General features: G+C 38.6%; 1 protein-coding gene across 1 annotated transcript in view; it reads left to right on the plus strand.

The window, feature by feature from the left end:
- The window catches only part of LOC102313527 (protocadherin Fat 3), a gene marked incomplete at its 3' end in the record, with an annotated part of 23,945 nt that overhangs the window by 5,838 nt on the left and 3,433 nt on the right, over positions 1-14,674 (plus strand). The window contains 21 exon segments of the mRNA XM_005944054.3: positions 734-805; positions 1,606-1,769; positions 2,258-2,305; positions 2,410-2,499; positions 2,671-2,757; positions 3,082-3,189; positions 3,289-3,402; positions 3,947-4,040; positions 4,131-4,249; positions 4,480-4,653; positions 4,778-4,906; positions 5,111-5,266; positions 5,542-5,722; positions 6,211-6,344; positions 6,499-7,446; positions 7,629-7,754; positions 8,259-8,510; positions 9,753-9,851; positions 10,027-10,199; positions 12,044-12,195; positions 13,549-13,856. Of these exon segments, the coding sequence (XP_005944116.2) occupies positions 734-805; positions 1,606-1,769; positions 2,258-2,305; positions 2,410-2,499; positions 2,671-2,757; positions 3,082-3,189; positions 3,289-3,402; positions 3,947-4,040; positions 4,131-4,249; positions 4,480-4,653; positions 4,778-4,906; positions 5,111-5,266; positions 5,542-5,722; positions 6,211-6,344; positions 6,499-7,446; positions 7,629-7,754; positions 8,259-8,510; positions 9,753-9,851; positions 10,027-10,199; positions 12,044-12,195; positions 13,549-13,856 (3,728 nt within the window).

Here is a 14,674-nt window from a genome sequence, read left to right on the forward strand (position 1 = left end):
CATATGCTTTCAATTGTGTAATTTAAGTGATCTAGGTAGCTCTGTTTTGAAGTTCAGTTAATGCTAGAAATGTGTTTGGGAGGTTCTTTGTCTCTAGGGGCCACCGCATATATTTATATATAAACATATATAAATTAAAACATGTTTTTTTTACATTAGTAATTCCTTTTGTGCATAATTTTATATTGTTGTTAATAATAAATTAATTAAAGCAACAAAACAACCTGAAGAGCCGGTTGGGAGCCGAAAGAGCCGGTTCTCTAAAAAGAGACGGAAATTCCATCACTACAACCAAAAGTGTTCATATCAAAAGGAAGACAGAGTAAGTGCAGTAAATCCAAGGAGCCAAACCAAACTGAAAATCAGGAGGGTGTCAGGCAAAGAAAATACAACCATTGTCCATATCTGAAATATTACTGCAGCAGCACCGGTGGTGCCTTTTAAAACAATGCATGGTACCTTGTAAGAGATTAGAAGTTAACACCATCAGAGAGAAGAAAGTGTTAAATAACAATATTGGCAAATCATTTTAGCACAGAAGGAACCACAGATAAAAGAAAAGCCTGGTATCAGAATGTAAACAAAGCAAAACAAAACAAACAAAATGGAAAAGAAATCTCAGTGAAATGGACATGCCCAGTTACATCTGCATATCAGCTGTTAGAAATAGTGTTTTTATGTAATATCGATAATCTGTTCACTCGGTGCTAATTCATTGGTTTTGTTTCTGAAGGTTCTTCAACCATAAATTGTGAAACGGTGACTCCTTCTAAAAATATAGGTGAAGTCAATGAAGGATATTCAGGTAAAGTGTCTTCTTTCATCTTTACTTTATAATTTTTTAATAACACAATAATCAAACATAGTATATTCCTGTGCCAACAATCATTTAGTCTGGTATGAAATGAATAAATGCGTGATGGTAGTAATACAAGTGTCAAGGATGCACTGTGTGGCAGGCTGGGTGAGGACCCAAAAAAGGAGTGAAATGAGGGAGGCAGTTTTATTCCTGTATCAAAAATATTAAAACATGTACAAGTACAAGTATTATTAACCAAAAACGCAAAAACTAGAAACAAAGAACTAAACCTAAGAAACTGCAAAACTAAGACTGGACCAGAGAACTAGGGAGGTAACGATAGGATGAGAAACAGGAGGGAAACACAGCTGGAACAGATCTAACACGATAAGAGAGGTAGGAAGCAAAACAAAAAACAATAACACAGGACACGAGACTGTCCAAGTAAAACAGGAAACAGGAGACACGCTATAAGACACAGACTGAGTGAACATAGGGGACAGAGGAAGTGAGAGACACGACTGGGAAACAGATGAATAAACACGGAGACAGAACTTAAATTCACAAGAGACATGGCAGACTCCCTCAGGGGAGGCAAGGAAACAGAACCAGGAAGTATACTGAAGAATATAACATTAACCGGAAAGCACACACACTGCGTCACACACCCAGGATTGTGACAGGAAGACTATGGCATGAAAGAAACAAGAAATACAATGTTTTTTTTCTCCTGGTCTGGAAAACTATCCATACTTACACATTTAGTGTTTATCTTGTATTCTTCATAATTCTCCATGATGCTGCAGGGGATGTGGAGAGGATAGATGGTATCGTGCCAGGAACCAGTGTGAAGTTAGTGGACTATATCTTTCTTCCCCACCTTGAGTTTCTGGAGCTGAGTTTCACACCTGGGGACAGCTTTGCAGTTGTTCGCACCAAGAAACCTCTAGATGCAGATGCTCCGATGTCTGTAAGTTTGGGCAAACCTATTTCCCAGAAATTCCATATGTATTATAAATACAGCTTATTTTAAACATCAAAAGAAAAGGAAACATTTTCAGTAACTGCCAAATTAAAGATCTGCAAGCATACTCCTATTGATTGCAATACAGTATCTTCCCATTGCAGCTGAAGACCAATATACTAAACCCTTTAAAAACTTAATGGGAGCCTTTTGTAATAAAATGCCAAAAACATATGTAAAAAAAAATATATGTAAATCAGTGCACTAAATAACCACAGCAGCATATAGTCTTACACATCAAAACATCCAAGTGAAATTCTGCTGCACACACAATGGGCAACACTTAAGAAATTCTACAATTATGCAACATTTTATTATAATCAGCTGCAGTTTTTATTAGATTTCATTATCTTTTTTTCTTTTTTATGCTGTTCGGTTTAGTTTAAACATAAATGACTCATTTGAAGGTAATCCACTGTGTTCCTGTCTTACAGAGTCCTACCACCCTGTATTATTCTGTCATGTGTGATGGTAATATTAAGGTGGGTGATATTCTGTGGTTGCACAGTTTCAATATTTATGCATTACAAATATACATTACAAATGAAATATGTCAAATTATTTTATTTCATTTTTTATTTTACAGTACAATAACACTCGGACACTGAAAATCATAGATCTCAATGACAACGCGCCGATATTTGAAAAGAAACTGTACTCCAAAGATGTCTCTGAGGTTAGCCACTAAAATCTGTTAAAAAATGGAATGTAGACCAGTTGCATGATACATTTCTATAAATGTGAGAATCACACCTGTACTTAAGAGGAAAATTAAGAAGGATAGGATGGAACTACAAAACATGTGTTTTTCTCTGGCTGTATATGATTTAACTTTTTCTTCTTTCAGACACTTAATCTGAATGCTGAGGTTATTCGAGTGACAGCTGTGGATGCAGACGCCACCTCACAAAACAACAGAGTGACATATTCCATTGTAAACACATTTAAAATTTCTTGAAAAGCTAGTGAGAGTATGTGTTTTTTAAGTAACGTGCAGGTCTATTTACTTGTCACTTCAGTGTTAGCTGAGAATAAAGCTCTTCACTAATTTTTGTGTTTCTTTTTTTGTGCATTTTTCTATGTAAAAAAGAAACATTTTTAATGCAAATGTTAGTGAAAATTATATAAATAATTAAGCTTTCACATAAGGTAATTCATACTGGTCGTCGGTAATGTGTCTGTATTTAATCTGTCATTATAAAAAATAACAATAACAACATGGTGATGATGTTTTGGGCTTTTGTTGCTTTTTCATAAGACACCAGCCACAGAAGACTTTGAAGTCACTGACTCAGGGGCGTTTATGTTGAAAAGACGTTTGAACTACAACGCAGTCCAAAACTACCACTTTACTGTAACGGCCAAGGTGAGTTAAAATTATTTCGAGCAACTGATATTTATAAAAACTGAACTACTTCAATCAAGAACATCTATATGATTATAGTCTTACTATCCTTCGCTGCAGGATAACGGAGGATTGAATGACACAGCCTCAGTGGTGATTAATGTAGAGGACTTTGATAACTTGAATCCCTATTTCAGCCACAATCTGTACCAGGCCTTTATTTCAGAGAACCAAGTAAGTCTCAAAATCTTAATTCTGTACACGTAGTGTTTTAATCACAGTCTTTAAATATTAATTCTGGAAATTTTGTTTTTTCCAATATGTTTTATGTTCCTTCTGAATTTCATGTCTACAAGACATGGGGGTTTTTTTTACAAACAGATTTGATTTGATTTTATAGCCATGTTTACATGATGAACACAGTGCAGTAGTAAATGCAAATAAAACTATACAAAGACAAAGAAACAAACATAAACAAGATTCAGAAATGCAGATGCTTTCTGAGAGGATAAACTCAGCCAAAACCAGCCCAAAGTCCAGAATTTTCTTCTTTTTTTTTTTCTTCTTTTTCCCTAAATTTTCAAAACATCTAGACTAACATCACAAATCAGATCTCATTTACATATCTTCACTTTTTAAATTAAACATGTCAAAATCTGTTAGTTAATTGGGGCCCATCCTAGCTGTTATAAAGTGAAACGCAAGCAACGCTCTGGAAACGTCACTGCGGCAGCTTTGAAATACAGAATGTAACTCTCGTGTGTGTTGTGTACTTCAGCTTGGATTATTCCATACCATTCAACCAGAGGCAATAAAGGCACAAGATGGAGATATTGGGATCAACATGACTTTGACTTATACCATCAGTGCTGGTAAATGCTTAAAAAAATGTGTTCAGTTTTTTGTTTTACTAATACGACATTAAACCTGTGAAAACCTCTAAATTATTTATGTTTGTTTAGTTTCTCCAGACAAATATCAAAGAAACTTCAACATTGACCCCTCCAGTGGAGTTTTGTCTGTGATTGCTGCCTTCGATAGAGAGGAAATGAACAGCAGCATGATCTCTATCAGCATCAAGGTACTGACATTTTAATCTATGCATTCATTAAGAGTAAAAAGGTCTGTTGTGTCAAAATGGTTCAGTCTTAGCTGAAGGCTCACCAAAATTTAACACAATTTTTTTTAACACACAATTTTCACTTGTGTTACATATAGAATTTGCACAAAAGTGAGGAACGTGGCTCATATGAACAAATACTGCTATTCGTTATCTAAATCTAAATATCGCTCTGCTTTAATACTCTTCAGGCAGCCCAAACAGACGACAGTATGAAGACAACTGAGACAGTAGTGTCTGTCACTGTAGAGGATATTAATGATAATGCTCCAGAGTTTGATGAACCCAGCTACTCTGTGACACTTGTGGAAAACTCGCCTGTTGATGCTGTTCTGTTCAAAGCTTCTGTCACTGATCTCGACCAGGTAGTCTACAGTTACAATACACATATGATTTCGAGATATATTCTGTCAGTTGATGCTGTTAATAATATATAAAAACTGCATGTATATTTTCATTCACTCTCTTCATTTTCATATTCATCCATAGGGAGGGTTTGTGGGAACAATGAGGATCATCCCAGAGTCTGCTCCTTTCTCTATCAGCTCTGATGGGACAGTCAGAGTGAAAAACTCTACAGCTCTCGACCGAGAGACCACTGAAACAATCACATTTCAGGTCATTTAGATTTAAGATAAAACAACTGTCAGTATATACTGGGTCTTAATTCATGTTTAAAAAAAAAACTTGAAAACTCATTTTGAGCCATTCAGTTTTAAACAGATTAAAATAATTGAAACGTGGGAGAAAAACTGTGTTTTTCAAAGAGTAAAGTTTGTCCCAACTTTCATCTCAACTTTGTTCTTCGTACTAATTTTAAAGGTAGAAGCAAGAGAGCAACATGAACCCAACAATGTTGCAACAGCACAAGTTACTGTGACTCTTCTGGATGAAAACGACAACATTCCTAAATTCACCAGCGGCGTGTATGAAGGAAAAGTGTTTGCAAATCAAACAGAGGGATTGTTGCTGGTCCAGGTTAGTGAGTTCTACTCAATAAGACATATACCTGCATGTGTATTTTTTTTAATCACTTCAGTTTACTCTTTTGCTTGCATTGCATTCAATCATACCAACTCAGAAAAATATTTTTTACAACTAAAAAAGATAATCACTTTCTCATGGCATTACTAAATCATATTTTATGCATATCATCCAAAGATATTGTTTTTTGTTTTTGCTGTTATCATCTTGTGTTTTGTTTTTTGATTTCCGTGACATTTAAACTGTGATTTGTATTATGTGACTCCAAGGTTAGGGCAGAAGATCCAGATGTCGATGCAAATGGGCAGATTACATACTCTATTGACTTTGGGAACAGTAAAGGATACTTCACAATCGATGAAAACACCGGAGAAATTACACTAGCTAAAACCATTCCCCTGCAGGAAAACCAGATTTTGGAGTTCCCTCTCTATGTAACAGCAAAAGATGGTAGATTTTTTTATTATTATTCTTATTATTGTTGTTGTTAATATTGTTGAGGTTGTTGTGGTTGTGGGCATGGCTTGCCAGAATAGGTTATTCAATTTCAGAATCACTTATTCTGACATTCACTAAATCATAACTTACACAACTGTGATTATTTGGCATGTATGCAGCACAACTGCAGCATATGTGCACAACTTCACCGCCTGCTTTCTTAGTTGCTATGCCTAAGTGTAATGTCATAGCAATCACTCCACTTTAGCATCATAACATTGTTACCTTGCATGTGCCAAGGTTTTTAATCTCACATGACTAATTCATATTTTTCACAGAACTTCATTGCTTTCAACAAGGCATTTTACAGTCAGTTCTGTCACCTGAGTAACTTTAAGATGGAAGTAACTACTGTTACATAATCTTAAAGTAGACCAGCTGACCTCTTAATGCCTGCCATCATTAAAGTAGCATAATATTCTTCTTCATCTGTCCTCTAGGTGGCGTCATACCTCACTCCTCCTCAGCACAAGTGAATATTTTTGCTCCTGGTGATTCAAAACCTCAGTTTTTACAAAAAATTTACCATTTTACCATAGAGGAGGAGCAGGAGCCAGGAGTTACAGTTCTTAAGGTATGTTTCCCAGTGAATTTGTGTGCAGACCAGTGTTTTTATCATCCAAATGTTCTTGTGTCAAATGCCAAGTTACATTTAGCTACTCACTGTTGTTGCTATAGTTAACTTTAAATGTCATAGTAGGATTTTGTCAATTCTGTATTTCTTACAGGTTCACTTCCTCGCAATACCTCCTCCTATTCCAGAGTTTTTAGTTACAACAGAAGGTGACAAATTCAAAATCTCCAACAGTGGTGAATTCACCACCAAGGTTAAGCTTGACCATGACGAAGGCCCTCAAAACTACTCAGTAGAAATTACCATCACTGACGGAACAACCAGTGACAGCGCCGTGGTTGAGGTCCAAGTCACTGACATCAATGACAACAGTCCAGTTTTTGCCTCCAGCTCAGTCACCAAATCTGTTCTGGAGGATGCAGAGGTAGGATTCAATGTTACTGCAGTTCCAGCTACAGACAAAGACAGTGGCTTCAACAAGGAGATCAGATATTCACTGAGAGGAGGAGAAGGGAGCTTTTCTATTGATCCTGTGTCTGGGATGGTCAGTTTGGCCGGTGCACTTGACAGGGAGACCAAGGCAGAATACAGCCTGCTGGTGGTGGCTGAAGATCAGGGTCGTCCAGCCAGGTCAGCCACAGCCACTCTGACGGTACAAGTATCTGACATCAACGATAACACACCAAAGTTCTCAGTGGCTGAGTATCAGGTTGAAATCTTAGAAACAGAGTCAGTGGGTGCAAGCTTGCTCACCTTATCAGCTCTAGATCCTGATGAAAGTGTAAATGGAATAGTTACATACAGCATTTTCCAGCAAAGCCCTTCATCAGACCCTGCTGTTTTTGATTTGGAGTCATCCACTGGGATCCTGCGACTGGCCCAGCCTCTGGACTACAGTGAGGCAAATATGTATACCCTAAAGGTTCAGGCCACTGATGGGGGAACACCCTCTTTGATTGGGAATGGCTCAGTGGTGGTGAAGATAAAGGACGTGAATAATAACCCACCTGAGTTCAGTAAGGAAATCAATCACATACTCATCTATGAGAACCTGCCCGGTGGTGCATCCATCCTGGTGCTGGAAGTTACTGACAAGGATGAGGTGAGTTACATGACCGGGTCCAGCTATGATAAGTTTTGGTTCTTATTTGGTCTACTGTGCAAAAAGACCAAAGTGTTTTTCCACAGTTGTACTGATATATCAGTATATGCACCTGATTTGTTCTTAATAATTACCTTTGGTTATGAAGACGTCTTATTTAACATAACTACCTTACTTTTTAGGGTGGATTCTCCAATGGCTACTTCCTTTACAACAATGACACTTTTGAGATCAATAAGCAGGGAGTCGTCTCACTGAGAAGAGATGTAGCCTTGGACAGAGAGACAAAAGACAGCTATTTGTTACAGGTAAATATACAACATATGTATGGATACTGAAAATTGTGATATTATATTGTCTTGCACTATTGTTTAAAATGTAATTAATACATGGCATTCTTAGATTGCCATGTATTAACGTATACACACATCAAATATTTTCTGTTTTTAAAACTTAAATACGTATAACCCAATGGTGAGCCACTGAACCATTTTTGAAATTATTACATTGGGAATAGAAGAACGAGAGGCACAGAATCAGTTCAGCAATATTTTTCTCATTTTTTCATTATTCAGTCCTCTTTCCATTTTCTTTTTATGTGTAAAAATATAACTTTACTGTAGTTAATTTGTGCAATGTTAAAAAGCAAAAATAACAATAATAATAAGTTAAAGGGAACGAATACTATATGCCCGGGCTAAACTTTATGTTTTTTGGTTAAAAAAAGTAACTTGGTGTCTAAGAGCTAAAGTTAGTAGAATCCTGTGGGGGAGGTTTCAGTAACTTTCTGTGTTTTCTGTGTCTCTATTCAGGTTGTCGCAGTGGATCAGGTGACTGATGGTCTGAGTTCCACGGCTCAGCTGAATATCACAATCCTTGATTACAATGACAATTCTCCACAATTCCCAAGCATTCCTGACCCACTGATGATCATTGAAGGCGATTACTCAGTGGAAAGCCCAGGAGAAATTATTACCATCACACCCACAGACGCAGACCTTGGGCTAAATGGAGAGGTCACCCTCTCCCTTATCTCCCCCCACCCAGTCTTTAGATTCAGCGAGGTGAGGCAAAAGGGAAAAAACAGCTGGGAACATTTTCCAACATGCCAGAATTCCGCTTTTTGTCTATTATAGCGACTGCTTTACCTGACATGATGGTTATATATTGCCACACACATATTAATTCTGTTCATTTGTATTAGCGCAATCTGAAGTCTGAACCTTTGGCACAAAATGAGCCTTATTTAGTATGCAGTATAAGAGGACATAAACGTCTAAAAAAAGAAAGAAAAACAAATAAAGGAACACTTAAAACACATCAGATATCCATGGATACACCTCCACAGACAGGTTGGCTAGCATGGCGTTATCTATGCTTCTCCATACCCCTTCTTTTCAGGCTCAGGGTGAATTTGCTTTCAGCAGGGTGCAAGTGGTGGACCTGCCAATTCTATGGCAAATTCTGATCAGGCTCCACAGACAGTGCCAGGCAGTGAGTACAGGGCCCATTAGATGATGTTGGGCCCTCAGTCCACCCTAATGAAGTCTGCTTCTGATTGTTTGCACAGAGACACTCATAGCACTGGCCTGAAGGAGGTAATTTTGTAGGACTGACAGTGCTCATCCTGTTCCTCTTTGCACAAAGGAGCAGATACTAGTCCAGCTGATGGATTAAGACCTTCTATGGCCCTTTCCACTTATGTAGAGTAACTGCCTGTGACCTGGAATCTCCGCCATATTACTGAGACTTTATGAGACACAGCAAACCTTCTGTCAATGACACATGTTGATGTGCCATCCTGGAGGAGTGGTAATACCTGTGCAACCTCCGTAGAGTCCAAGAATCACCTCACACTGCCATGCTACTGATACAAGCCGAATGTAAACCCAGTGAAAAAACAGTCAATCCCCTTTGCTACTTAACTGAGCAGATCAATATCCTACTCTGATTAAAAAAGTTTTCCTTTATTTTATTTTTATTTGGTTTTATTTTAGTGTATATGACAGAAAATAAGGAAAGTCATACTCACAATAGAAATGTATAATAGGGCCTTAATTAATTAATCAATTACAGTAGTTGTGGGCTCTACAATGCACTGTATTGGGAAGCAGCAACAAAAGTTACAGTATAGACATTGTTCGCAGTGCTGCATATTTTAGGATTGGATGGAAAAATCTGTTCTAAAGAGGGGCAAAATGATTGTTTCACTATTATGTGAGTGCTCTTGGGCTGGTTGTAGTTATGTTGTAGGTATAGTATAATTATGTTGGATGTGTGTTGCAGTTTCATGTGTTGTGTTACAGGATGGGACATTGCTGGCTATTGGTCCTTTGGATCGGGAGAGCAGGGAAACATATGACCTGACTGTGACGGCTTTAGACAAAGGCAACCCTCCAAGAGAGGTAACTACAGAAAATGCTTACAGACCCTGAAACAGCCAACATTCCAAAAAAGTTCTTGTATTTTACAAAATTAGGTCTACTTTTGGTCCAGTTGAGTATTTTCACATCAGAAAGGCACTCTTAAATTGTACTTGACAATTACTATTGTAATTGAACTTTGGACTTTGAACACCAGAACTTCACCTCGATCAGAGTGAGCCTAGCTGACCTGAACGACAACAACCCCGTTTTCAGTTCCAGCGACTACGTCAGCACCATCCTGCTGAAAGACGCAGAGGAAGGAAAGCTTTTGCTCACGCTGTCTGCTACTGACCGAGACACCGGGAACAATTCTCTCGTCACCTACAGGTCAGTTCAGATGGACAGGACGCTTTTGGAATGTGACTGCAAAATCATTTCACCTTCTTTATGTAACAAATTGAAAGTTGGAAGGCTTTGGGAAATTTCAGGGTGTTTTTTTGTAACACGATAATACATTACAAACTATAAATACTACGAGTGTTATTCATTTTTGGGCTGTTTTTAAACTAACTCCTATCTTTATGATTCTGACTTTTCCGTTTGATTCTGGTTTCCTCATATCATTCTACTTCTCAACAAATATTAGAGAAAAAACACTCAAACAATCAGGCAATCCCTGATAAGCAAGCACCTGGTTATGGTGTAAAGAACACATTCAAGGAGGTGCAACCATCTGCTACATAGGAAGACAAGGACAAAAAAACATACTATGGGAGAGAGGAGTTAAAAGTTAATGACATGAGGTAGAAGCATGTAAATGCATCGTGAGTGAAAAGAGGAGAGAAGGAATGCTCAGTGCATCATAGAAAAGTCTCCCAACATTCTAGCAACTCTGCGATGGGAGAGTTCAGGGTTACCTGATCCAGCTCTAAGTATAGGTTTAATTGTCTGTGTAGTGAAGACCTGGCACCACCAAAGTGAATGCTGTTGCATTTTATTGAACAGGGTTTTGACGCAATTTCTCGCAGTTTCTGCTTTCCAACATTCACATTGCTGCATCGTCACGCCAGGGCATGTTTCAAAATGCTGCTCTATGTGAGTGGAAAGACCAGGCAGGTGAGAAACACATCTCCAAAACGTTGTTGCAATGCAGCAACATCTGCTCTCTGAGCCTGTGTGAGATGGTTGTCACAATGGAGTGAGGATGGTAAAGCTAAATTTGGCCCCTTCTGGCCCCAACTTATTTCTTTCCTTAAATAGGTTCACCAGAGATGGATTCAGCCTGTCTTTATGCTTTCAGGAGGCTCAGGTGATATGATTTGTGTGGCTTGCTTGATTTATCTCCCAGTGAAAACTGTCTGAGTTGTAAATGTTGTAAAGTTACTGCTGACATTCCTGGGCCTGGAACAAATTCTCCCGTGACAACCTGCGCAACACTGGCGCACATCCCCTCAGATGTCCAGCTACTAAAATTGGGCAATGATTTACTCCAGATTTTTATCATAACTCTGGAGTAAATGGAAAATAGCCTGGCAAATAAATTCCTGTGTATGAGTCTCATGACTCACTCAATATAAACTGTCACTCATTACAAAATACAGAAATTTCAGTGCTACATCAACGTTTATCACTTGCTGAAAGGCTGAGCTCAGACTGTCATCACTGCTCTTGTGGGAAATCTTTCGTGGAGCAAATCACCGGAGCCAGTGGGCTCTCACGTGAAGGCCCCACCATTTCTTCTTCCCCAGAGTTGGTGTCTGATGACTTCGTGTCACCACTGAGCACAGCACAGGCATACATATGTTTCTCCTGGGCTGGGTGAGGGTGTCAGAAGGCTGGTGGTGCACATCATCTGCGCAGCTTCCACGAGTGGACATTCTTGGCCCACACGTCCAGCACTCCTGCCCTAACTGTCATGCTGCTCCCAGTGGGCAGGGCACAGCATCCATAGCCACAGCAAAACATCTGTGTGCAACCAAAGTCCACAGTTGAATTAAGTAGATCCAACATGTTCTTTTTTTCAGCTGAGGGAAGCATGTATTTTTTTTCTATAGTATTGTATAGGCGGAAGAGTCATTGTGTACGTGAATATTTTTTTGTTTGTTTGTATTTAATTTTTTTATCTATTAAAATGCATGGATTAAACATATTCCAAGATAATTTAGTGTTGTTGTATGTTGCTGTAGCAGGAGTATTTATTAAATGTATTTTTTTCATTTTTGCTGTTTTAGTTTCTCTGGAGAAGGTTCTCCATACTTGGACCTAAACACCCAGACTGGGAATGTGACTTTGACCTCCAAATTTGCTGATTTAACAGAAGATACCGCACTGGTGCTGACAGCTGTGGCCACAGACCACGGCCAGCCCCCTTTGAGCACCACAGGTCAGTCTAACGGCTCCTGGCATCATCGGTTATTTGAGCTTTATTTTTTGATTTAACTGTAAACCATAACATCATAGTATGCATGCATTTTAACCTTCCCAAGTTTAGAAATAAATGCATTCCTGCTTTGTATTGGGAACAGATTGATAGGAAAGGAAAGAAGTAAAACTGAAATGTTACAGCCCTGCATGGGGAAAATGTGAGGCATAAACAATCTAGAGTTGGGTTTTTTGCAGTTTTCATGAGTTGTGTTTTTGCGGAAAATTCATCTTCAAAAACAAACTGTGAAAAAAAGGAAGTTGACATGAAGAGATAACAGTCTAACGTTACAATTTACAATTGACATTTCAAGTGACCTTGAAGTGGTTTAAAGTGACCAACGTAGCAGCTTTAAAGTTTACAGTATGAGTGAAATAAAGTGACCAACATGAAAATAAAGTGACCAACATGAGCAGGATTCCTGAGTGTAGGATTGTCCATAGAGCAACATCTGTATTTACAAAGGCAGTGGTATCAAAGGCTGTTGAGGTTGTTGGGCTTGACAGAAAAGTGTAACTCTGTGTTATCTGCATAGTAATGGTAGGAGATTCCATTAAAACCATTAAGTAGGTGACCCAGTAGTCTGTCAAGGGTGGATTGGACCACCCTTGACTGCTGCCTAACACACATAGCACCTGACCCCTATGGTGCCTCGTGCTATTGGTGGAATTACAGAAGGGCAGGCCCATGACTCCTCTAAGGCTGCCAGGCTCCATGAGCAAAGGGGGCAAACAGACGCTCTTCCTTGAGCTCCCTTCTCAGCTAATTGTGCCTCCACCCTGGGGGTGGGGACACAATAAGCTTATCCCTGGCAGGGTAAACTGGTTCCTTGGTTAATATCTTCTCATAGGTGTCATCTGCAGTATGTAGAAATGTGTAAAAATGTTTATGAATAACTCAAACACTGGACATATTTGAAAAACGCATGTTTAGACATAATGCTATATTTTATTAGTCTTCAGTTCCAGTCACTGTTTGATCAGGATTAGGAATAAATTAATAAATAATGATTTATTGGAAGTTAACATGATTTGACTTTAAAAGCATCTTTTCACAATGTTAACCAATTCAGTTCAGTTCAGTTTTATTTCTATAGCATGGAAAATTATTCGACTCAGCTAAGAATTACACAAAAAAATCGACAGAAATTTCAGTATGTACTAAGAAATCCTAAATTTTGTATGGACCGTTAAGTTTCTAAAAATTAACAATTTAATTGTTCATGTGAAGATCCTGTTCGATGCATTTAAAAAATTAGCTTCACCTGTGTGGGAGTTTAACCCATGAGCATTCTGTGCTATAATTTCCCTGCAGCTCGTGTTGTGGTGAATCTGCATATTTCCAGTCTGACTGAGACTGTGGCCTTCCTGAGCTCCTCCTATAACTTCAGCCTGCCTGAGAACCAGGAAGCAGGGGTTTTGGTAGGCACGGTCACTGCCTCCTCAGGAAGCAACCTTTACAATGTCACGTATTCGCTGAATACACACAAAGACCTGTTCTCCATAAACCTCAGTGGAGATATCTTCACCAAAGCACAGCTCGACAAAGAACAGCAGGAATGGTACTTCTTGGAAGTGGAGGTTGTGGACACACGGAATCCACCTACATCAGCAATGACGACGGTATTGACTTTAACAAAAATGAGCTATTTCACTGATTGCAGAGGAACAGAGGAAGGGAACAGAATTAGATAGAAGCTATGTCAAGATGGCACAGCAAATGTGATCTGGTGTGTTTACAACAGACTAGCATAAAGTTTTCATGAAGTGTTATTATATACAAGGCCCATGTATCGAGCTCCTTGGCAATCCAAGCATGACCAAATACGTGTCCTTGTATTTTAAATTTTAATTAATTAATTGTAAAGTAATCCTTTGAGTTTACTTGTAGTGTTATTAACATGAGATTAGTCTCAAAGTCAGGAAATTAATTATTACAGTAGCAGAGTGAACACAGCAGGGATAAATACATACAGCATGACCTAATAATACTATACCCAAACAATACTGTAGTACTGTATTGCAGAGTTTTGTTTTTTGTTTGGTTCTGTATATCTGTGCATATGTATATACACAGATATGACACAAAATACAGTTGATGGGAGAGAGAGAGAAGTCGAGCAAAAACTAAATGCTTCATAGTGCAGTGGACAGTGTTGCACATTGAGATATGTACAGACCATGTGTGTATCCTCATGTTCATTTCTGTTAGACATAGTAGACTCTGGAAAAAAAGGCATCCAAAATCTCTCCTGGGTACAGCAACCTGTCACTGAAGGAGCTTCTTAGTGCTGCATGAGGTGGGAGGTGTTCTCTAACAAGGATGGTAGCTTAGCTACTGTTGTCCTGTTGCTCACTGTTTCCATTGAATCAAGAGGTTATCCCAGCATAGAGCTGGCCTTCTTGATCAAACTGTTTAGTTTCTTTCTGTCCCCAGCAGA

Source organism: Haplochromis burtoni, unplaced genomic scaffold, assembly GCF_018398535.1.
Source record: "Haplochromis burtoni strain Fernald_Lab_line unplaced genomic scaffold, NCSU_Asbu1 Contig_389, whole genome shotgun sequence".
NCBI classification, from domain to species: domain Eukaryota; kingdom Metazoa; phylum Chordata; class Actinopteri; order Cichliformes; family Cichlidae; genus Haplochromis; species Haplochromis burtoni.